This window comes from Takifugu rubripes, chromosome 7 (assembly GCF_901000725.2).
Source record: "Takifugu rubripes chromosome 7, fTakRub1.2, whole genome shotgun sequence".
Classification (NCBI taxonomy): Eukaryota; Metazoa; Chordata; class Actinopteri; order Tetraodontiformes; family Tetraodontidae; genus Takifugu; species Takifugu rubripes.
The window spans coordinates 12,443,270-12,466,353 of record NC_042291.1 but is presented as its reverse complement, the minus strand read 5'-3'; the positions used below and the strand labels follow the sequence as shown (position 1 = coordinate 12,466,353).

The following is a 23,084-nucleotide window of genomic DNA, read 5'->3' as shown; positions in this document are numbered from 1 at the left end:
AAAAATAATAATGCCACGTAAAAGGTTGGTTTAGGACATTTTTATAGCCTTAAATTATACAATAGTTTTAGATAAACCACAGCAACAAAAATAGATTGCTAGTTTATTCTGTTGCAATCGGTATCGATAAACTTTTTTTTTTTAAAGTCGAGGCTTATATTCATGTACATAATATTGTATACATGAATACTGAACGTGTGCAGTATTCATGAGATGCAGCTGACAGTAACTCGCTGTGCATATGCACTGCAAGTGTGGGCAGTCAAAAGAAAGCTATCATTAATGTCAGCTTTCAGTGTGTCTTGCATCCATTAACCATAAAACATGTTATTTTATCCCCTTTGTGTCGATGTCATTCATCTTTAGCTCAAATTACAGGCTGACAGAAAGGAACCAGAAAATGGGCTTGCTTTGTATATGTGCCCCATCAATGACCCGAATCTGGAAATAATATGTAAAATAAATAAACATGTTAAAAAAGATCATTTTCATGCTGTTTGGCCGCATCACTTTTGTTGATGTTCTGTTTCTTCGTGGGGTTTAAGGGGAGCCTCTTTTCTCGTCTCGCATGTCATGAGCTCCCCCTACTGGCCACATGTGAATACTGCAGCCAATACGCAAATGATCTAAATCACTTAATATGGGATTTAGTTTGGAGGGTCATAATTAACAGCTAATCTATAAAGAAATGCGAATAATGGATTATTAGTAAATCAAAATTTAGACAAAAACAGGATGAAAATCAGACCAAAATCTTAGTGCACAACGTTACCGGCACGTATGTAGCTTTCACAGATCTGGATCTTGTTTCAGAGTGTGTTTTGTTATTGCTTTGGGCAATTTATAAACTTAAAATTAAAAAAAATCTATGCATACAGAGAGTCGTGAAACGCAAAATCATCGCCGTCCTTCCTCTGTAATCAGAGCATCTTGACACCAGGTGTCGCTCTTCGCTAAGCCACAGCGAGGAAGCGATGAGCGAAGTGCATGAAAATAGCTGCAGAAACAGGGCTTGGTCCTGCCAGACTTCATCCACAGAAAACAGCGAGCAGGACGCAGACGCAGGAGATATCGCAGGAACGCTCCGTCAATCACTGAAGCTGATGTAACAACGTAGCGTTTGCTGGAGTCAGTTTATTTCATTGTAGCAACTCATTTATTCAGAGACTCGAAATAATAAGGCGAGAAAATGGAACATACCGAAATCCCCATATTATTGGCTTTATTGTCCTGCTGCGTGTGGAAGAACGTCGAGGTAAGAACGACACCATGCGTCAGCGGCAATGGCGCAATGGTGTTCTGCTCGATCTGAATATCTAAGAAATGTACATTTAGGGGGAAAACCCGTATTTGACTGGCTGATGGAGCCCAGCTGTTTTCCTACCCCATCTCCATGTCGCTGACATCTATCCATGTTCGGGGCAGCTTTATTTTTTGCAAATGCATGATCCAGCTGTGTCCTTTGACAACTAAAAGTCATCGCACGCATCCTCGTCATAAAGGCAGTGATGGCACAGGACGGCTGGGACGCATATCTGCGAACACATACGGATCGTGCGCACCAGAGGCTTCATTAAGAGTTTGTGATCGTGATTTTGGGCTCGCTGCGTCAAGTCTGGGCCTGCATCGGGCGTGAAAATGCCTCGCTCGGTGCTGGGATGGAGAACAAATCCCAGCTCGTCGCGTCCCAACAGGGCTTGAAGAAATCCCCTTAAAGAGGAGCGCTGCAGCTCTGGAGCAGGCTGTTTCCCATGAATGGCCAGTCAAAGGATTTGGTTTTGGTTTCAGTTATATATATATGTGTGTGTGTGTGTGTGTGTGTGTGTGTGTGTGTGTGTGTGTGTGTGTGTACAGATGTGGGCTTGACTTTCATATATCATTGTGCATCCATCGCCAGTTTGGGATTCAGGTCACTGTATTGTGATCTGTCACCGTCATCAGAGGTAGATGACACAATCTGAACGCCAGTCGGGATCAATGGGCCGCCACCTGCTCCCACCTTCCCTCCTTCCTCGCCACCATTTGCAGGACGTGCGCAGTTTGATGGCCTCGACCTTTCAGATCCCACAGCACCCTTTCAGTCGTCCATTATCCCCTCGATGTGAGAGCGGCTCGGATTGGAGCGGAGAGTGCGTGGAGAATGCCTGTGAACATGGAATAGGTGTGTGTGTGTGTGTGTGTGTGGGATGGGCGGGGGGGGGGGTGAGTCATGATATTCCACCTGGAGAATCATCGCTGTGTAGCCTCCCCAAGCTCCTGAGCAATTCCTGATGTTTATTTATTAGCCACCATCCACAGTTGTGACGCCCTCCTTTTATTCTGAAATCATTTCACTTCTCTAAGAGCCTTACAGGGATTACGTGCTGAGGAATAGGCTTTAGCTTCATATAAGAAGACCTGCCTATGAAGGTTTATACTGAAGATTACTCTGTGAGAGGGCTGGATTACACCCTGGTATTAGTCTTAATAAGGCTGTCAGCATCCCTTAATTTTTTACCCATTCAAAGAGCTGAAATTACGGTTGGACATTGTTGGTTTTTTCATCCTTTTTGGGTTAAATTGAAATTTGCTAGCGTGTGTCATATTAGCAGTGGCAGCATTTGAGGATTTTAATTTCCAGACAGTATTTTGGATTAAAAGATCTCTGTGTGTCGGCTTCAGCTCCAATAAACTCATCATATTTCCATGTTATGATGACATCATATTCATCATACAGAGAATATGTGTGATTTTCATGTCTTTTGTGTGTAATAACACGTCCCTATGCGCAAAGGTGGACTTGCTCCTCCTCTAGTCACAGCAGGACACCTTGGATTTAGTCTACACATTATCTTTGTGCGTAAGAGATGCCTCAGGGTCACGTTCCCAAAATCCCTCAGAAACCTCCCAACATTCCCACGAATTGTTAACGCCAAACAAATTTGGAACACCAGTCGTTCCATTTCCCACCAGGCTTCCGGGCTCACGTCTCGCAGAGCCAATTTTTGAAACCCGACATCCTCGACCGTCATTTCTGCGGTGGGAAGGGTCGCGTCGTCGTTCAGTGTGAACATGAAATACCGACCTCCTCGTGGCGCTCGCACATTTTTTCAGCCATTTTGTCACCTGTCACAGATTATTCAGTGCAAAGAAAAACAACGTAAAATGAAAGTAGAAGGATGGAAAAAACGCTTGTTTGTGTCACTGCAGCGTAACCCAGTGACTCAGGACGACGATCCTGAGAGGCTGCGGAGGACAGGACACAATCAGAGGGGGGGGGGCACGATCAGAATAATAGGATGCAGCTTGCAATGTGCCTGAAAATGAGATGAAAATAGTTTCTCCCGAGTTGCTGCAGAGTGCTTTCAAACTCTATCACAGCTCCAGCAGCAGACCCCTGCTGGATCACAGCCACGCACATTCATGCAGCCCCCCCCCCCCCCAAAGCCCATCTGCCTTTCACGATGGAGACACAAGAGGATTTGCTTAAAAAGGGGAGAAAAGGATAAAGAGAACCAGATATCTCCCTCTGTCACACACACACATGCGCATATCCCCCCCCCGTGCTCTACACTCAATTAATTTCAGAGCAAAGAGATAATCTGGTTCCATTAATGGATTCCTGTACGCACGCTTTTCCTGCCATACATCCCCGTGCCAGCGGGCAGAAATCGTACACTTATATTGTGTCACAGTTTTATCCGCCTGCTTCCGATTTCGTTTCCAGCATTTTCAAGCGTGGCGCACAAACAGGAGGTGAAAATCCTGCAGAGTCATTTTGGGACGAGCGGAGAGGCAGCCGGTGCTGGAGGGCAAGGGAGCAGCAAATGTCCCTGAGAAATTGAGAGGAGGTTCGGGAGCAGTGGTTTTTGCTGCGTAGTTCAGAAAGGTCATTTTAAATGTTCTAATTTTCCGTTGGCAGAGATGCTGGAAATTACAGTTGCCCCCCCTCCCCCCCCCGGATGGGATTTATTTTTCTTGTTTGTTTAAACAAGAAATCTTTGGATTTGCAAACTTGCCAGTGTTGCCTTTATCTGCTGTTCTGCAGAACCTACTGTAAATGTCTGCTAGAAGTGACTATAGTGTTGGTGCATCTGCATGTTCACAGGTCAGAAACCTCATCATCACGTCTATTTTGACGCCGTGGCTCCTCTCAGAAAACTCAAATGTCCTCCACCGAGAGCCATCTGAGGACACCCCCCCCCCCCCACCACCACCCACCCACCCCTCCCTGAAAAACATCTGCAGCACAGTGATAACGTTTGTCCTCCATGTTGAAGGGATGAAACGGGGGGACACTGGTGGCGAGGGGGGAGATGTGCGACACATGCAGTGTTTTGCAGGACTCAGGGTGGAGTGGATGCTAATGGAGCGCTGGTGCAGCTCAGCTGGGAGGGCCTGGGGATCCATATCTGTCATGAGGGTGTATTCACTGGTGGCCTTGAAATGAGATGAAGGAAAGAAACCCCCCCATCCCCGCGCCACGCCAGAGCGGGAGCTCCCGGCTGTACGAAAGCAGGGCTGCAGAATCTAATTTCCATAACAGCCTTGGCTGGAGGATTTAAGAGTGTGGGCTGTGAGGCGGGTCAACTGAGACCGAGCCGGCCAGTATGAACCTTCTGCGGGAGGCATCTTGACACTGCCAGGAACAGACGTTCTTCTCAGCTCATTGGTTTTGCTTTCCCCCGGTTGTGTCGACACAGGTGGCAGGGAGAGTGATGCGGTGGCGGTGCTGATGGATGAGGGCACACATTCAGGTCACACCCTTACATTCAGGAGCCGATAACTCAGAGAAAAGCCCCACGCTCAGCACTAAAGATGGCACACTGCAGGAGCAGCATCAATTATTGAACGCCATGAAAGGGTCTGGGCTCTCCCTCATCACCCAGGCTGTGGCACTTGTCATGCACTCGCTTGTCTCTCTGCCACCGGCCCTTTTTTTTATTCATATACCTGTTTTTTTTCTCCCCTTCTCCTTCTCCTCCTCCTCCGCCTCCCCATCACCCCTCCTATCCCTTCCCTGTCCTCATCGTCTCTCACCAGCTAACACAAAAGAAATTCCCGACGTCTGTCCCTGCCCAGGCCGCCGGTGCCCCTCCCATAATAGGCCGCTCAATCTGTCTCCGCTGCGTTAATTGGCCGCTGACATATTTTCACCTTCGATGTGACCGTTCTTGAATAATTCACCCTCAAAGTTTTGTCCTTCTTCTCCTAACACTGCAGTTTATCCTGATTTTTGTGTTAAACAACAACAGATACGGCAGCAACAGATCAGCTGTTTTCTACGGCACAATTCTGATAGTTTTATAATCGTGCCTTTCAAAGCGTTATGGGGATTTATTGCAGATGAGGTCCTGGAAAGGATGCCCAAACATGTCTGCCGCTCCTCCTGAGAGAAAAACCCTTCCCCCAGGTGTTACCGCCGGAGGATCAGCAGCCCAGAGTCTCCAAAGGAGGCTGCATAGTCTTAAAATAGCACCCACGATGTTGCCAAATGCCATAACAAAGATGGCTGCTCTTGATCGTGGGATGCTGGCTGATCGTCGGCTCACGCCTTCGGAGCACCGTGGTCTCGCCTGAACGTGGCTGGATACGTTTAACTCAGTCGAGCTGCGGCTCAGAGAGAGAAAAAACCTTTTGTAATTAAAGGAGGATCCACAACTGGTGGTCCAAAGCCCCGGAAAGGGTTATTTTATTTGACAGATTATCCCAATGATTAAACCATTTCTCTTCACTCTGGCCGTCTGTAGAGACTTGATGGCCGCAGGAAATGAGATAACCCTAATATTTAATCTACTGACTGATTCTGCAGCACAGCCTGGCAGACTGCACAGCCAGCACACATTATCTGCAGAACGACCCGGGAGGGTGTAAAACAACGGCGAAACGGCTCGAGCGAGACGGAACACGCCACCCTGACATGATCGCAGATATGATGATGAGAGGAGACTCGTGCAGGTGGAAGAGTGCCACTGGAAATATGAAAAAGGACTCGGCGATGTATTTATTCAGCTTATGCTGAGAGTGGAAGGTGAAAGACAACTTGTGATGCAGTTGAAAAGATCAGCTCTCTTTTGACTCAGCCGACAGACAAGAATGATGTGTTTCAAGTCCGATCTTCATCTGTGGTGACGCAAAACCAGTTCTCCAACATCTTGATGCGCTTCAGTCAGCAGGACCGTAAAGGATACAGCATAACTGGAGTGTACGGCACCAGCTTACTGGGATAAAGAAAGCAAACAGACCATTAGGCCACCAAACAAGGATTTGTTGGGCTCAACCAAACGTGTGTGTGTGTGTGTGTGTGTGTGTGTCTAATGAGGAGAGAGAGTGACATGCTTGAAATTCTGTAGGGAACCAGTTGCTACGGTAACAGGGTAGGTAGGCTGGCTCGTGTGGGCGGTGTTACCACGGCAACCTCCCTTGGTGGCCAAATGATGCTGAAGGGAAGATTGTGGCAGAGAGGGCATAAAAATATGAGTTTATGGGTTCGAAGGGAGGACGACCGATCAAAAAAGGATGGATGTGGCAGGACCGCGCTCGCCGCTTCATGGAACTTCATTACCATGCAGAAAAGGCTCAAAGATACCGTGCACGGGCACATGCAGAGATCTGGATGAGGTCGTCCCTCATCGCCTCCCTGCAGGATATGAAACTCAATCAGGCCATGAACTCTCACATCTCCACCGTCGGCACCACTTTATTTAGACTTCAAATTCACCAGTTCATCGCTTGTTTGCCTCTTAATGCTGACATCACCACCCCGCAGATGATAGCATAATGCTTTCTATAAGGCCCCGTACGACAAAGCCTCATTTCCATGAGTCGCATCTGGTTCCCTGGAGAGCCGCACCAGTACATGTGATCTATATTGCATATGTGCATAAATTAGAGAAAAAAAAGAAATGTTAATGTTTTAATCCTCATCCTCAACCACCCCAGAGTTATTGCTGTGCTACCGATGTGTGTTATTTCTTAATCACGCCTCAGTTTAAAGTGTTCGGTACGCTAAAGTCGCTGAAACCGAGGGGAAAAACAAGGCAGGCGATGTCTGTTCTATCCAAAGGCTCAGAGCATTCGTGCATCATGTGAACTCACATGTCTCCCAAATGACTCAAGATTACATGAAACGACTTGACGGAGCTGAAATTTCTAGTGTTTACCCCCGAGAGAGCTGCTTTACTTCAAACAGGGAGAAAAAGCTGAAGCAGACCCAGATCTGAGGAGCGCTCGCGTGATAACGATGCGGCATCCTACAAAGGAGTGACAGCAGACCCGGAGGGGAGCGCCGGCGCCGGGCTCCAAAGGAGACGCAGTCGAAGGCGGAACAACGGGCCTGAGAGGCAGCAGAGATGCATGTTCCCGTGTGCCAGAAAGCACAAGAGACGTCAGACCGTAGCTAGTTTCCTCATGTTTGGTGAGGGAAGCAGAGAGAGACAGACTGCTCCTAAGTGGATCAATTATTGTCATCTTTTAACATAAACATGCCCCCTTTTAGGCCTCGGATTGTCTTAATCTACTTAAACATGCTCAAGGACGGGACCTCCAGACAACCCGACAACAAAAACAAATGCATCTCCAGCTAGGTGGTAGATTCAATTATTTAGGTTTTTTCCTCTTTTGTTCAATGAATGATTTAAACCGCACAGGAGAAGGAGCTGCCTGTTTATAATAGCACCGTTGCTAATAGAAATATAAACCTGCGATTGGCAGGCGAAAGCAGGTATAAACGCAGATTTAGAGAAGCTTGTTTGCGTTTCATTGGTCACAATCCTGCAGAAAATCCCAGATTCTCCGTGCCAGTTGTGTTGATATTAGGATGTTTCCCATGGACCTGCGGTGCTTAAATCTCCGCTAAGCCTTTGATTCCTCCAATCCCCCCGAGGTAGCTTGAAATATCTGCAGGCGTCGGAGTTCGACAGAAACATGTCGGTGTTCCCGCTTCCTGCGATGTGACAATGGAAGCGCGTCAGCAGAGTTACGCAACGGGAGGAATTCATCCCGAGCCGTGCTGGAAGATGAAATCATCTCGTGTTTGGGCCGTGTGAAATTTAAGGGGGCTGCGTTTTACGCAACGTTGTTACGCACTTGCTGTTCTCCCACCCGTCTGCTGGTAGAGGTGACGTAAGGGGAGCTGTGAAAATGCCTGGCGACGCCTTGTGTTCTCCTGAACCCGTCCCAGCGTGGCATCGCTGACGCCCCAGTGAGAACAGGCAACGTTTGGGCCACAGCGATTTGTCTCATTTTCGGTGTTCGGCTAAACGTTTTCTGAATTTCCTCGGCAATATTCATGTCACAAAATGGTGCCGAGCAGTCAGCTGTTAAAAAAAAGAAAAGAAAAGGAAGCGCCGACAGGAACTTAGATTGTTCCCAGCAATTTAGTAGCGTAGTGTTTATCGTAAGTCACGTGACTCCTAGCATGCCTCTCTGCAGATAGACCCATATATCACCAAACTGTGTTTACTGCGAGGGTTATGTGATTAGGGACCTTTACCGGAGAGCAGATGCATCCCCGGCGGCAGCGGGGAACATATAGGCTGCACTCAGAGTGTACGTGCACCTCTCCGAGTACATGACTGCCGTCGCAGAACAGCGTGCAGCCATCTGACGTGTTCCGTGTTCTCAGCTACGCTCGAAGGAAATCAAATATTTGCAGCTGGTCTTGGCTGCTGTTTTAGACCTGGATGAACCCTGGTGATTACGGAGCCATCTGCTCCCAGGGTGCCCAGCTGGACCGCCGTAATCTGGACCGATGGAGGACCGTCTTAGGGAGGGTCGCGATGTTCGAAGCAACAGAACGCTTCTGTCGGACTTTCGGACACGCGGGTAATAAAAAGGCGGAGGGGGGTTGTGTGGTGTGCAGCAGGAGGCGCTAATACGCTGCAACACTACCACAGTCAGACAGTCTCGTCTGAATTTACAATGATGTCATTATTCAGAGAATAATGGTAATGAGAGTGGCTGTGGAGCCCTAACCTGCCTTTTGGTCCACTCCACATGAGTCTGGCAGGCTACTTTTCTAATAAGTGCACGCCACACCAGGAAGGGGGCTGATGGAGCCTGTGAATAATTAAGCAACATGATTACGGTGATGAATGAACCCAAATCTATCGGCCTATTTAGCACTGCCCTGGGACAAGAGGCCTAACAGGGGAGTGTCCACCTTTGTCTGACTGAAGAGAAAAGGGGTGTGAGAGATGGGGCAGCTGAGACATGTGGAGGGAGGGGTCCCCAAGAGCAGGGTGACACCCATTATTCAGCCATCAGTGTTGCCGAGAAGCACAAAGACGTGTGTGCAAGCAGCAATTACGCCTGTTTGTGAGTGGCTTTGTGTTCTCAGAGGGGTGATGTAAATAGTCCACGACGGTAACGAAACACTACAACAAACGTAAAAATCAGCCTTAACCAATCAAATTCTACTTCATCTACTTCGATTTAAAAGAAAAACACCCAGGATCCCAGTCAATCTGGGGCACATACCCCCCCCTACCCATCAGTGTCCCGCTGCCAACATGGTGACACTGGAGGATGATGCAGGCAGCTGGACCTTCTTTGCGGCGTCTCCAGACTCTTTTTGACGTCTGTCACATGTGCTCGGTGCGAACCTGCTCTTGTCTGCGAAGGGAACAGGACACCAGTGGTCAGCCGGTGGATGAGGAGCCGCAGAAACATGCACACGAGCGTCTTGCTGGCGGTCTTTTCCTGGGTTCTCCTACTGTTTCTCCTTGGTCAGAGTGTAGCAGTCCTGCTGGGTCGTTGGCCTCCTATGGGCTCCTCTACCTGTCGCGGTCTGCTGGCCTCTCTCCTGATGTCTCCTCCCTGCTCTTGACGCTATGCTGGGACATACAGGCAACCTGCCACCCAAGGCACACATGGCTCTGCTGCACTACTGGAGCCGAGCCCGGATAAATCCACTCCTTATTGCGGGTTGTTTTGCAAATTGCCTCTCCAGCTACTGTCAGTCCATAAACAACAGGTACAATTGACGCATTATGGCTTCCTAGCTGGACGGGCCCACACGACTGAAGCGTGATTGACTTGGAGCTTCACTGAGATGATTCTGAGTCCCATTTACCGACTTCAGCGGTTTATATTGGTTACACAGTATTGTCCAGATTACTGCTCTGATAATCACTACGTATTAGTGCCATCCATACATCAAACCCGTGTTGGAAGTGCCTCTCAAAGATTGTTTAGATTAATATAATGCAGACAAACAGTATGCATCCAACACAGGCGGTATGATGTAATGCAGGAGAAAGGCAAACCGATACATAAATGGATTGTGAAAAATAACTCACTCTTGTCTTTAAAATAATTAAATAAAGGTTGCATGGAAGGTCTCTATGCGGTACCCTGCTAAAGTACCACTAAAAGGCGGGCGTCTCGGCCGTGATGGATTAATAGTGTAGCCTGGTTCTCTGCTGCAGTCTGCCAGAAACTTGTAAAAGGTGACGAATGATGAACGAGCCGCCCGCCGCTCCAGCTGGCCTGTTAAAGCAAAGAGGTTGCACCATTACAGAGGATGAAGTCATCCTGCAACATCAGGGCGGAACAGGTGCTAAAAATTTAATTAGAAGAGGGGAAAGATGCAGGGATGTGTAAATGTTCCAACAGACAGGATTCCAGCCCAAAGTCAGCCCCAGCAGCATGATTGTCGCTGCTATTGCTGCAGAGCCCCAGCTTGTTTGTTGGCTCCTGTTTGAGTGGAACATTGAGCAGCACCATTTCCTCCCCTGGAAGAATATTCGTCTAAATATAATTAGCCATTATTATATTTCTGCCAGTTGTTCCGTGACATCTGGTGCAGATAGCAGTGTGCTCTGGGCTCTGTGGGATCACTTAGTTTCCTTGTGATGTTGCTGGAGCAAAGAAAGGGCAGAGAGCCAGCAAATGCTGAATATCAGCAGGTCATTGTTAATGATCCAGTACGCTCTGCTGCCAGGCTTCTGGGATGTCCGCCTGTTAATCACCAACAAAATACAAGCTTTAATATGGAAGTCTAGATGGTTTGAAGGGAATTACAGCTATAACAGCAGCGGTAAATTTAAAATAGGCTAAGCTAGCGAACAAATCGAGGCAGAAAAGGTCAGTTCTGAGCTATGAGTCATCACAACAGAAGACGGTTGTCTGGTTTTTAATCTGTATCAGGTGAACACAAAAGTGCATCACGCTTCTAAAGCGTGGTGAAAACATGACCTATTTAGAGTAAATTCAATGAGGATAAAATCAAAAAGGTGGACATTGCTGCTGAAGACCAGGCTGGCTGATGATAATGCTGAGCACATAGCAACAACAGTATAATAATAACTAATGGAAGGCTAAACAACTCAATTTGAATGTTTGGGTTACTTAAAGGTAACTTAGCATGCTAGCATGTACGACGGAGGACTAGACTTGTAGCTGAGGTCGATGCGGATGGCCTCAGCTTTGGGCTTAATCAGAGTACAGTCAAAACAAAAGTAAATCCATCTTGACGTGCTGAGGACATCAGAGAAAGAATCGGAAGATCGCATCCACTGATGAGATATTTGGGTCAAAGCCAGAAATATAAACGTGGTTTCAGGAGGAAATGCAATAACAAACCTAAATCATTTATTGTCATACTTCATGTTGGGCCGCCATCATCGCCGTGGTGCCGCAACAGCCTGCAATGACGGTGAACACGACGATTGACACTGAAGTGGGTCAGAAATAAGCGGGAGGCCCTGCTGCTGTGGAGGGAGATAGCAGCACAACGGCTCATGTTAAAACTGGAAATGTTATTAAGACTTATCATTCGACAGAGATCTAATCTGGGCCCTGATTGGCTGCTGGAGGCCGGGGATGCAGCCTCCTGATGGACTACTATTGATTGGTGGGAATGTGGTGATACAGTTGCTCGACATTGATTTTCTGCAAATGCAGTAGTAAAGAGCAGGTGGAATAAGAGAGCAGGATGGGGGGGAGGGGGGGATTTGCCAGGTTATCTTCTCAATATCCGGAAGTTGTTGGTTTTTTTTTTTATCATGGCTCCTTTTTTTTGCGTGGCGCTGACCTTCCCAGAGTAACAAATAAGTGATAGGTCTATGCAGACATGAGCTCAGCAGCTGCAGCAGCATTCTCTCGCCCCCTTTTCCCATAATACTCTTAACCAATAAAAGCAGCTATATTCAGCACAGTCGATATCTTAACGCAGACCATCACCGGCCCCGTCTGCCTTCTCTAAGATTCAGGCTGAAAACAGCAAGATAGGAGGGTGGGAAAGATTCCTGGGTTCATTTAATTAAAGGAACATATGTTTTGGGGAATGGTCAGTGTGAAAGTAGATCTGTAATTTGTTAAAAACTGCTATGATGTTAACCTCTTTGTAACCTCGTTGAGTAATTAAAATTGCTGCTGAGGGCTGATCATGTTTATTGTACAGTTACTCAAAGGAGGGGGGGGGGTGTTCCATATATATATTTATTTTATTCTCTATGAATTTTAATTAGAACTTCAAACACTTCAAACACCAGTCAGCCAGAGCAGGGCTTCCCTTTGATCAGGCGTCACTCGGCCCATTTTTTATTTTTTTTCTCTTTCCTTTGGGCAACTTCCTCCTAATTGGCTCATCTATCGTCAGCGGGTCTGTTTCTCTGTCTGTCACTGCAGATGAAAGGATATCAGCTGTACACACAGTGGCTACGGGGACCGAGAGGCCTTTCTGATGACTCGCTGGGCTGGATCGTGCACATTATCGCCTGTTTGCTGCTATGAGTGTTACAGAGCCTCGGTGATGCAGAGAAGCCTTAAAGGGCTGCAGAGTTCTTTGCAAACAGTGATGACTCACACGCTCAATGGAACACGAACTTGGTGGTGATTGTGGAGGATCCTCCCTTCACGCCATCTGGTAACCCCCTCCGTGATGTTCTCCCTCCCGGACTCTATCCGTCTGCGCGCTGTGTTAATGTTGTGAAGTGGCTCACCGGTCAATGAGCCCGTATTAACACCTGACTCTGAGATGTTCCTCCATGCGGGGGTCCCCAGGGCCGTCCTCGGGCGGAGGCAACCGCTCCATGATCAATAACGGCAGCATCCTAGAACTCTGCTGGCGAAGAGTAAAGAGATCTCTTTTGCAAATCTGCTTTACACATTCCAGCTGTTCCTTTTTTGTTCTGAACATCATCTTTAGAATGACTTCAGGTCTCTGGGGAACAATTTGAGGTTTATGCTGAACTGGTTTCTCCTTCACTCCCACTTCTCTGGTTCGACTTGTAATAATGTTTAATTAGCGTATTCACAAATGAGCTGGGTTCTGCTTTATTAACTTTTTGTGTGTCTTTTGCCACCATCTTGTCCGTGCTGCAGGCTCTCTCCATGACCGAGGTAAATGGACCAGATCCTCAGTTGGCCGAACCACAGATCGCCATGTTCTGCGGCCGTCAGATGCTCCACATGAATCTCCAGACTGGCCGGTGGGAGCCGGATCCTCAGGGCCGCCAAGGCTGCTTCAAAGACCCCAATGAAATCCTGTCCTACTGTCAGGAGGTAAGGTCCCAGTGCCGGGGAAGCAGATTTAATCAATTCTTCTTTGATTCTTCATATAGACCTGAGCTACATTTATACCTAATATATTTGCGAATGGATTCCAGTTTAACATGCTCTTTCTTCCTTTAATATGGTTGTCTGACACCTGTCCTATCAATCTATATATTCAACATATATAGTTAATGGATGGCGCCCCCCCCCCCCCCCTCCCATTGGAATATTTCAGTATTTCATTTCGCCATCCAGCTTTACTTCTCCTGATATATGTACTCCTTATTGCGGTCCAATCAATTATTTAAATCCTGCAGTCAGCATGGACCCCCTCCTCCACAAATTCTTCCTGTCGATTAAAGGTAACCAAGTGCCATCTGGAGGTCAGGGTGGACATCGTTGCTGCAGAGAGGGCAGCTTCAATCGACTGTAATGTGATTAGCAGGCTGTAATGTATCCGTGATGGGTTTTACACAAAAGCCATTACACTCATGACAGGAATGTTTTAGCATGCACTCAGACTGGCCCTGCGACGTACTCGCTTCATTAAAACCCTTCTGTGTTTTTGTGGAATTATCAAATACATCTCAACACAAATCAGCAGATGTGAGCATCTGCAAGGCCTTCTGCAACTTTATGTTGCATGATATCCCCCCTCTCCCTTGTTAGTCGTATTTTAGTCTGCCCTTCCCAAACAATCCCTGATCCTCTTCTCTAATCCTCCCATCTTCAATCCTCTCGGTTCTGTCCGTCCATCCATCTGCGTCTCTGCATGCTCTGTCTGTCCAGATGTATCCTGCTCTCACTATCTCCCACGTGGAAGAGTCAAAGCGACCTGTCACCATTCACGCCTGGTGCAAGAAAGGCTGGGGGCACTGCCAGACGCACCCCTTCATTGTCCTGCCCTACCGCTGTTTAGGTAAGTCCAACCAGCCTTACTGAAACCCTGCAGATTTTGCCCCATAGTTATTTTAAATTGAAAATTTTTTCAGATGCTTTGTCTGCCTTTAGCCACTAGGGGGCAGATAAGATGACAAAAGGACGTTGAGTGAATTAGAGTCTTCTATGAGTCAATATAGAACGTATTTGTAAAATGAAGAACATCCTTTCAGGGATGATCTGCTTAATAAATGTTGGTCTTGTTTCCCTCAGCTTTGGTTTGCATGTTTGAGACCGGCCTCTGGCCTTTTCTTCATTTCCTCTGCAGATGGCGAGTATGTGAGCGAGGCTCTGCTGGTGCCTGATCGGTGCCGTTTCCTCCACCAAGAACAGATGGACACGTGCAAGAGTTACGTATACTGGCACAACATTGCAAAGCAGGTGAGAAGAAAGCGTTTTTAAAAGTGTTTGTTAGCACCGCTTTCTATGTTTTAAAAGCCATTTGGGTTTTGATGACAACCTGCCCCATTTGATGGGATCTCCAGTGGAAGGTGTTGTTTGTTTGCACCGACACTCATGTGACCTTGACTAAAGCTCTGAATGAAGGCTGAGTTTCCAATTTACTGCTCAAACTACATTCCAACCCTCGTCTGTGATTTGCAAGCTGGGGATTGTGGCTAAAATAATTGCAGATCTACAAGCAGCTGGAGCAGCTTTTTCTGAAAGGTCTTTGGGCTCAGCTGTAGACACCTCGGACATCGGAGATAATAAGAGCTGTTGCTTCTCTGCACAGACAGAATCCAGCTGAGGTGGTTATGCTCAATGATATTTCCCAGGGGAGGTATAGCCAGCCGGGGGAGGGGGACCCAGGGCAGACTCCAGACATACTGGAAGGATTATGACTCCCACCTAACCCTGCAGAACGATTTCCTCAGTGGGGGAGGAAATTGCTGCCCTGTGGCCAAGACGTAGAAAGGCAGAAATAAAAGAACCCTTTTACTCTGCGCATTAAAGCCCTTCTCTGTGTGTGTTTGTGTCTGACCTGTGACCTCTCTGGAATTGGTCACGACCTCAGTTTGGAATAAGATTCAAATTGTGATTTTAGCCTCACGCGGTGTGTGTTTTCATTCTGACTCTGCCTCAGGAATGCACTGCTGAGAGCCTGGAGCTGCACAGCTATGGGATGCTGCTGCCATGCGGAGACCACTTCAGAGGGGTCGAGTTTGTGTGCTGCCCCAGCCGTGGCAGCCCTAGTGGCAAAGGAGAGGCAGATGAGAGGGACGTGCCCGCTGCTCAGACCTACTCATTGCAGACCACTGGAAAGCAGCCCTCCATGTAAGATGGTTCAGCTGGGCCTCCTGTAGGTGTCGACCGCACACTCAAACAAATTTCTCTCTGCAGCACCAAGGTGACAGCGCCCACGCCCAGCCCCTCTCCCGACACGGACGAGGAGGAAGCCGACATGGAAGAGGAGGATGACGAAGTCTTGGAGGAAGAGGAAGAGGAGGAGGAGGAGGAAGTTGAGGAGGAGGAGGCGGAAGACGAGGAGGAAGAAGAAGAGGAAGCGATAGCCGTTAAAGATCCAGAGGAGTATGAATATCCCATTGATTCAGGTCCTTACCAGACGTCAGATTATCCGGACTCCTACGACTATGAGAAGAGCAGCAAACCCACCACGTCTGTGTCGGTGATGAAGGGAGAAAGCTGTGAGTGTGCTTCAACTCTGGTTATAAAGCTGATTTTGGTCAGCAAACGCAGGTGAAAATGGGCCTTTTGCCTCTGGTTTAGTAGATTTGAGAGTTAATATTTCTGAATCTTAATTCTATAACATCACTTGCCAGATGAATATAGATCTCTCTGACCTACATATACTGTCTGTCAAACAGATTCTGACTCCTTAACCCATCTGCACCCACAGTAACCTCAGAAACTCTGAAAATGGAACAGTTGACAGTAACTGTGTAGGAGACACAGAGAAAAACATTGTGCTTCCTTTGGTTTAGCAACCTGAAACTCATCCTGACCAGTGATGTGTTTTTTTTCCATGGGACACTAATCATCAATGTGTTACTGTCTCTTCAGCAGAGATAACATTTGCTTCCTTTGCTTTCCCTCCAGTAACGACAATCCGCCCCACAGACGGCGTCGATGTCTATTTCGAGAAGCCGGCGGACGACACCGAGCACGCCAACTTCCTGCGCGCCAAGACGGACTTGGAAGAGCGCAGGATGAAGCGCATCAATGAGGTGACTCTCACGTTGCACGAGGACGGGGGCAACTTGATGTTTCTGCTGGCAGGACAGGCGTTGGGGGGGTGGACTGTCACTCCGAGAACCACAGGGGAGCTGATGTGACCCAGTTTTACATATCTTACCACCACAGTGGCCCTCTGGCCGTCTTGACAGGCACATTTACTTTAGATATCAGCTGCAGAAGTCAGAGATTGGTATAAAATGTGTGCTAAATGTGAGCTAAAAGCAGTTTCTTTTTACGCCTCAGATCATGAAGGAATGGGCAGAAGCAGACAACCAATCCAAAAACCTGCCCAAGACAGAGCGACAGTCCCTGAATGAGGTACTTTTTTGTTAACCAATGAAATCAACACATGAATGAAAAGCAGACCCAGATGTACTCCACCTTCTCCCACCAGCACTTCCAGTCCGTGCTGCAGACGCTGGAGGAGCAGGTCGCCGGAGAGAGGCAGAGGCTGGTGGAGACCCATCTGGTCCGAGTGGAGGCCATACTCAACAACAACCGCCGGCTGGCCCTGGAGAACTATCTCGCGGCAGTGCAGGCCGATCCACCTCAGGTGAGTCCAGAGGTTAGCCAAACGCGTCGCTGTGATTAGCAGCGTAATGGATTAATCTCACAGAATGTGCCCTCTGTCCGACCTTGTCCTGCAGCCGGAGCACGTGCTGCAGGCCCTGAAGCGATACATGGCAGTGGAGCAGAAGGACCGCAGGCACACGCTCACGCATTACCAGCATATTGTGACCGTTGACCCCCAGAAGGCTGAGCAGATGAAATTCCAGGTGAGAAAGCTCCGACGCTCCGATCTCCGGGGCTCTGACCCTGTAAGCCCCGTGAACCCATAAATGACTCACCTTGACAGATGAAATGTTTGGGTTCCGCAGGTGTACACGCATCTCCATGTGATCGAGGAGCGGATGAACCAGAGCCTGGCGCTGCTCTACAAAGACCCCTCCTTGGCCGAGGAGCTCCACGATGACATCCGTAAGACGAACTACCGTCTTGAAACGGCTCGTACTTTTTCTTTAATTGACATCTGGACACATTTTGTGGATCTGTCCTCTGTCTCCTGAAGAGGAGCTAGTGAAGGCAGAGAGAGGCGACATCAGCGAGCTCATGACCACCTCCTTCTCCGAGACCCGCACTACCGAGGAGCTCGTGCCAGCGGAGAGCGAGGAGGAGAAGGATGATGAGGAGGAAGAGGAGAAAGCCTTCCTGAACCGGCCTTATCCTCCCCCCATTGGTATTTATTCAATTGCTTATTTATGCTTTTTTTAATCATCATGGGATTTGTCAATCAGTCAGAATCATAGAATATTTAAAAAAATACACTGTGGACAAACACTAATGAGATCTAAAATGTATTGTTAATAAATGAGCACAGCTTCTCTTTAGTTAAGGAAAAGCATTATTTTTACCCATAAACCCACAAATCCCACCCCACAAAACGACCCTCATTATTTACGAAGGCGCCGCTGTTGTTGATAATGAGCAGTTGCCCTCATTTTTCCCAAAAGATAGGAGTCTAATATGAATTGGGAATTATAGCGACTGCAGATTCATCTTGTCAGCTCACGCTAAAATAATTTAACCTTCTTCTTCTAGTGCCTTCAGTGGACGAGTACGATTACACCACATCCGAGAGAGGCCCCACTTATGAATATGAAGAAAAGGTAGCGCTGTCTCTGCGTCGATGCTTTCACTGAGACTGACGTGCTGTAGTTTCCTGATTCTTACTCCCCGCCTCTCCCCTTAGATCAACACCTCCGTGGAGCTCAAGCAGGTGGTCAACAAGCCCCCCGAGATCGAGCGGGACGAACTGGTAGGAAGTAAATGAGCTCCGTGCCGATGCCCCACGTCTTCCCCGATCTGGGCTCTCACCGCTCATTTCTCTCCTCAGCAACCCGATGCCCTGGAGACGTTCAACCGAGGCGCCATGGTGGGCCTGCTGGTGGTGGCCGTGGCGATCGCCATGGTGATGGTAATCAGCCTCCTGCTGGTGCGCAGGAAGCCGTACGGCACCATCAGCCACGGCATCGTGGAGGTACGACCCCATGCAGCGCCTCCACAAATTCATTCCGCAGATTCGCAATTTACACCTTTACGTTTTTTTTTTCTTCGTTAGTAACCGAACTCCCGTTTTTCCCGCAGCAGGTCGACCCCATGCTGACCCCCGAAGAACGACAGCTAAACAAAATGCAAAACCACGGCTACGAGAACCCCACCTACAAGTTCTTCGAACAGATGAACTGAGTTATCTGGGCCGCCGACAAGTCATGCCAGACCCACCCCACCCCCCCCACCCACTCACACACTTTCTTACGGTTTTGGATTGGTTGTGCGTCACAAAAGCTAAAGTAACTCTAACAAGCAGAAGGCTCATCGTGAATTCATTGTAAATGACTGACATCACTTTCCCGTCCCGAATGTGAATGATGAGAGTCATCGCCTGTAATTAATGTATCTTTCTCAAACATTCACCTCGCAGAAAAATTCGACAACCCGCCCAGTGTCCCAGCGGCATGACTTGACAAGATGCCCCCCCCCTCCCTCCCTGGAAGCTGAACACTCCACCCATTAAGGCTTTATATTATTTAGTTTTCGGTCTCTTGGTTTGCATTGTACCACAGTTCGATATAATCTATCTGTGTAGACGAGTTCGACGTACAGCCTTGGTAAAAAACGGTCTTTTCTTTTCTTTTTCGTTTATGTTTTGAGCCAACTCGGCCACGCCTGATGAGCGGTGCCTCCATTAGCTGCCGTACGGTCAGGAAAATAGCCGTAAGAATTAAGATTAACTGAAGATGTGGAGGCGTGAGACGTTGAGGCTTCAATTTTTAAACATTCAAGGCCAGACTAGATTTTAGCTGATAAAGGGTTCATTTTATTCATCCCGTCTGCTACCTAAGAAATACTAAACCAGAAAAATCAGAAGTGGATTATTTTATTGAAAGCATGACAAACTTGGTGTGTGATGCTGCTGTACTTCTTTGTGTTGTTCTCGTCCTTGCTTTGGAATCCGTCTAAAATGGGCACTGTAAATACTGAGAGCCGACGTCCTCCTAGCTGTAGACATTTCTCTGATTAATTTGCATCGATGTGGTAGAATAATGCATAAAACTAATACGTTGTGCTGTTTCGAGAAGGAGAAACATTTTTTTCCTAACATGGCTGATTGAAAACGGACTGTTGTAAAAACCAGCACAAGACAAACGACACAGTAACTTCTCTCTGAATGTATTTGAGGTAGACGTTGAGATTCCATCCTCTTTTCAGTCGTTACCGAGTCGGCTGAAGAGTCCAACAGACAGACCGCGCGCCCGACGAGCGTCTCATCACTTTCTGTAGCATTGCCCACGTCGAGGGGGTCTCACGTGCACGCGTGAGCTCTAGTCGCGTCACGTGTCCGTGTTCCTCTGAAAGCCGTCCACACTCGGGAGCGATAGCGCCACGTGTTGGACCAATGTCAGAGCTCTGTAGAGGTTATATTTAGCGTCTCCATGGACATCTTTTTAACCTGTCGTATTCCTGATGACATGCTTAAAAAAAGGGGGGGATTGGTCCTATTTAGGCTCATCCGTGTGGTGGGATTTCTTTTATGTCCTGGTCATTAACATCGTATTTTATTTCATTAGTGTTGAATGTTTTTGCTTTGAAAAAAAAAAATCCCACAAAGGACGATTTATTTACGTGTCCCTTTTGGCTTGGAAATGAGCGAGGTTCATCTCCAGATGCCCTTGTCAGGCGGGTGAACTGTAGGGCCAGGTGGCGGCGGCGGCGCGGCGCAGGCGAAGGAAGAGGTCCTAGCCCTTGTAAAAATCTGTACAGTTACGTTAGTGAATGAAACCGTTGTATGTTCACAGTTTAAGTCAGTCGATCTTGTAACGATATTACTGAAACCAATAGAGAATAAGCTTGCCTGTGTTTCCCAAACCACCGAAGGTTTCTTACCAGCATTTAGCAGATTTAGACGTGTTAGCCGAGCAGATCACATTTGTATGGACGTCCTCTGTCTGATTCCCGCCTTCTTTGTAGATCCGTTTCCTTCCCACCCCCGACAAATATAAACGACGTTCTTGAGGTTTTAATTGCTGCATTATTGCCTTTTACAACGCTGTGTTTTGGATGTAATTATTCTGTATTTTTTATTTAAATGTAACTATCAGTCGGGTCGAGGGTCACGCTTTTCATCAGGTATGTAATTTTAGGCTAGTGCGAGAAAATAATGACAAGTTTCTAACGTCCAGATGGACTCGGTTTCTGCCCATTTGAAGAAGAGTGGCACTAAGCACAAGTAGAACAAATTGACTCGATTTAGTGTGTGTACAGGTCGCTAAACGCCAAACATCAACTCCTGCAGTTCCTTTGAAAGCTTCCACGAGAGAGCCGTCCGTTTCTCCAAAGACCCGCTCCACGAATGAGAAGACAGATGTTCCAATTTGGCAGATGTTCCCTGTTGTTTCACTGTATTTGCGAGCAATCTGAGGAAAATAAAACATGTCAAAAAAAAATTAAAAATGGTGTAATAAAAGAAATATCAGATGACCCATGAAAGTGCTGCTGGTGCTCATTTATTCGCCTGGAAATGTGCAGGAAATGAGCAATGGAAATCTGTCTCAGAGAATCAAAGAGCAGAAGGCTGAAGTTCAACCACACTGCAGGAAAATGATGCAAAAAGTCAAAACCGGGAGGGGAAACCCTCTAGAGATGTGGAAAATGTCTCAGGTCATTTATTAGGAAAAAGAAACCTAAATCTTAAAGTTTGAGGCAATTTCTAAAAATATATAAATACATATATTTATATATAAATCTAAGTCTTTTGGGCTGGGCGATGATGTCATTGAATGACATGCCACACAAGAGGGCTCGTTTGGCTGAATTTCAGCTACAGGTGTATGTGAACGGGGATGCAGAGGAACGCTGGTGTTTTCAGCTGTAACTGATAATTCAATAATCCAGCAACTGGTGAACTTTCGTGTCCTTGGTGGGATAATAATGAATCCAGACCTGACTGTTCGCGCTTCTGCGCGTTTACTTGAAGCACAGATGCCAGTGTTGGACTCAGAGACCCTCCATCAAAGGCTGATCAGATGTGGCTAACCCTGGTTAGCAGAAGCACAGACAATAACTATGCCATGGCTTGGCCCCTTCATACCTCCCTCGCCCACAATTTACAGAGAAGTGTCGCACCACTGTCACCGTTCCCCACCCCTCGCCCAGCACAGTGTACGTTCTTCCAAACCACAGCATGCCTATTTCTCTTTACTCAAATTACTGTGAAGGCTGTGGCTGTACAGTGACTGTTGCTCATTCATGCCTCCAGTGCACAACACTCATCTCGTAACTGGTTCCTCTGAAGTCGGCCGCTCACATCCCGCCACAAGATGAGGCACCAGCCTTGCAGGCTGAGCGTACGTTTTCTCTCGCGCTGTCACACTTTGATTCATTCACCTGAGCGATAGGAAACCCCTCAGCAAGCAGACATTAAAAGCCTCTATTGGCAGATTAAATGTGTCAGAGGTGTTGCGTATTTGACGAGTTCAAAGGTCACCGCTATTCCTGTGTGGACACTGAAGGTCACTCTGGTGAACATTTCATAGACATGGCTCAACACCTCGATGAGTCAGCATCTATGGAGGGGACGGGGGTGCCGAAGACTGTGTTGTGAAACGGAGTGAGAGTCTTGATTTTAGTAAGTGGTGTTGCCCATCTCCTTCCCATATAGCACAAGCTGACATTTAAATGTTAGCGTTATGCTAATTCAACTGAGAGGAGCGTCTGAGGTCAGACTGTCCACCGGTCTGCTCGCACTCACAAAGACACATTATAAAACGAACAACTGTTAGCTTCTTCTCCCCTGTTAAGGTATCAGTAAACCTGCCATCGCCGCATTTAAAAGGAACCCAACGCTGCTTTTAACACAAACCCAGTGTCCTTCAAGCTGACAGATAAAATCCACCCATGCAAAGGTCACCGTGTAGGCACGAGCTTCTCTGACTGTGTCACATACATTAGCACGTTTAGATTCCACCACGTCGGGCAGCTTGTCCAGTGATAACAGTCAGATGATTTCATAGTTCATCCTACGGTCTGTGTCTGTAAGTAACACCACAGCAGAGGCTCGCGCCCAGACCTGGGTGCGATGTCACTGAAATACACCACAGCGTGAAGCTTCTGGCAGCGTTCAGCAGTCATTGCTGCCTTCGACAATGAGTCAGACGTGTTGGGAAACAATTGTTTTAATTGCATCGAGCGGAGCATTATTTTTGAAAAGGCCTTCAGAAAACCGCAGCTTCGGCGACTGACGTGACATGAAACGCATCGCAGCACAACCTGACATCCACACTTGAATATGTACGCTGACTTTAAACCAACAGCTATTTTTACTTATCTGCCAAAATGCTGATGATGCACTGAGTTCAAAATCTTAATTTATCTTTCATTTTTTTGTTTTAAACGCAGAAAGGAAATGTTCC

The 23,084-nt window shown here is 47.5% G+C and overlaps 1 protein-coding gene across 2 annotated transcripts; it reads left to right on the top strand.

The window, feature by feature from the left end:
* The first annotated feature begins 1,014 nt into the window (after positions 1-1,014).
* On the top strand, positions 1,015-21,162 carry aplp1 (amyloid beta (A4) precursor-like protein 1). Of its 2 annotated transcripts, none has more exons than XM_029839271.1 (16): positions 1,015-1,255; positions 13,309-13,488; positions 14,269-14,398; positions 14,687-14,799; positions 15,503-15,693; positions 15,760-16,064; positions 16,477-16,604; positions 16,858-16,932; positions 17,009-17,167; positions 17,262-17,390; positions 17,493-17,592; positions 17,684-17,851; positions 18,214-18,281; positions 18,365-18,430; positions 18,509-18,652; positions 18,763-21,162. In XM_029839271.1, the coding sequence occupies exons 1-16, from the start codon at positions 1,190-1,192 to the stop codon at positions 18,859-18,861; spliced, it is 2,121 nt and encodes a 706-aa protein (XP_029695131.1). In that variant the 5' UTR covers positions 1,015-1,189; the 3' UTR covers positions 18,862-21,162. The 2 variants fall into 2 exon arrangements, with proteins under 2 accessions (XP_029695131.1, XP_029695130.1); XM_029839270.1 differs by having other exon boundaries at positions 18,760-21,162.
* Positions 21,163-23,084: the final 1,922 nt, after the last annotated feature.

What these genes read in the sequence shown, in the direction of transcription:
- aplp1 (XM_029839270.1), top strand. Translation starts at nt 1,190, where the DNA reads ATGGAACATACCGAAATCCCCATATTATTGGCTTTATTGTCCTGCTGC. An exon ending in TGCAGGCCGATCCACCTCAG is followed by an intron (nt 17,168 to 17,261) that starts GTGAGTCCAGAG and finishes CTTGTCCTGCAG; the next exon opens with CCGGAGCACGTGCTGCAGGC. An exon ending in AGATCGAGCGGGACGAACTG is followed by an intron (nt 18,431 to 18,508) that starts GTAGGAAGTAAA and finishes TTCTCTCCTCAG; the next exon opens with CAACCCGATGCCCTGGAGAC.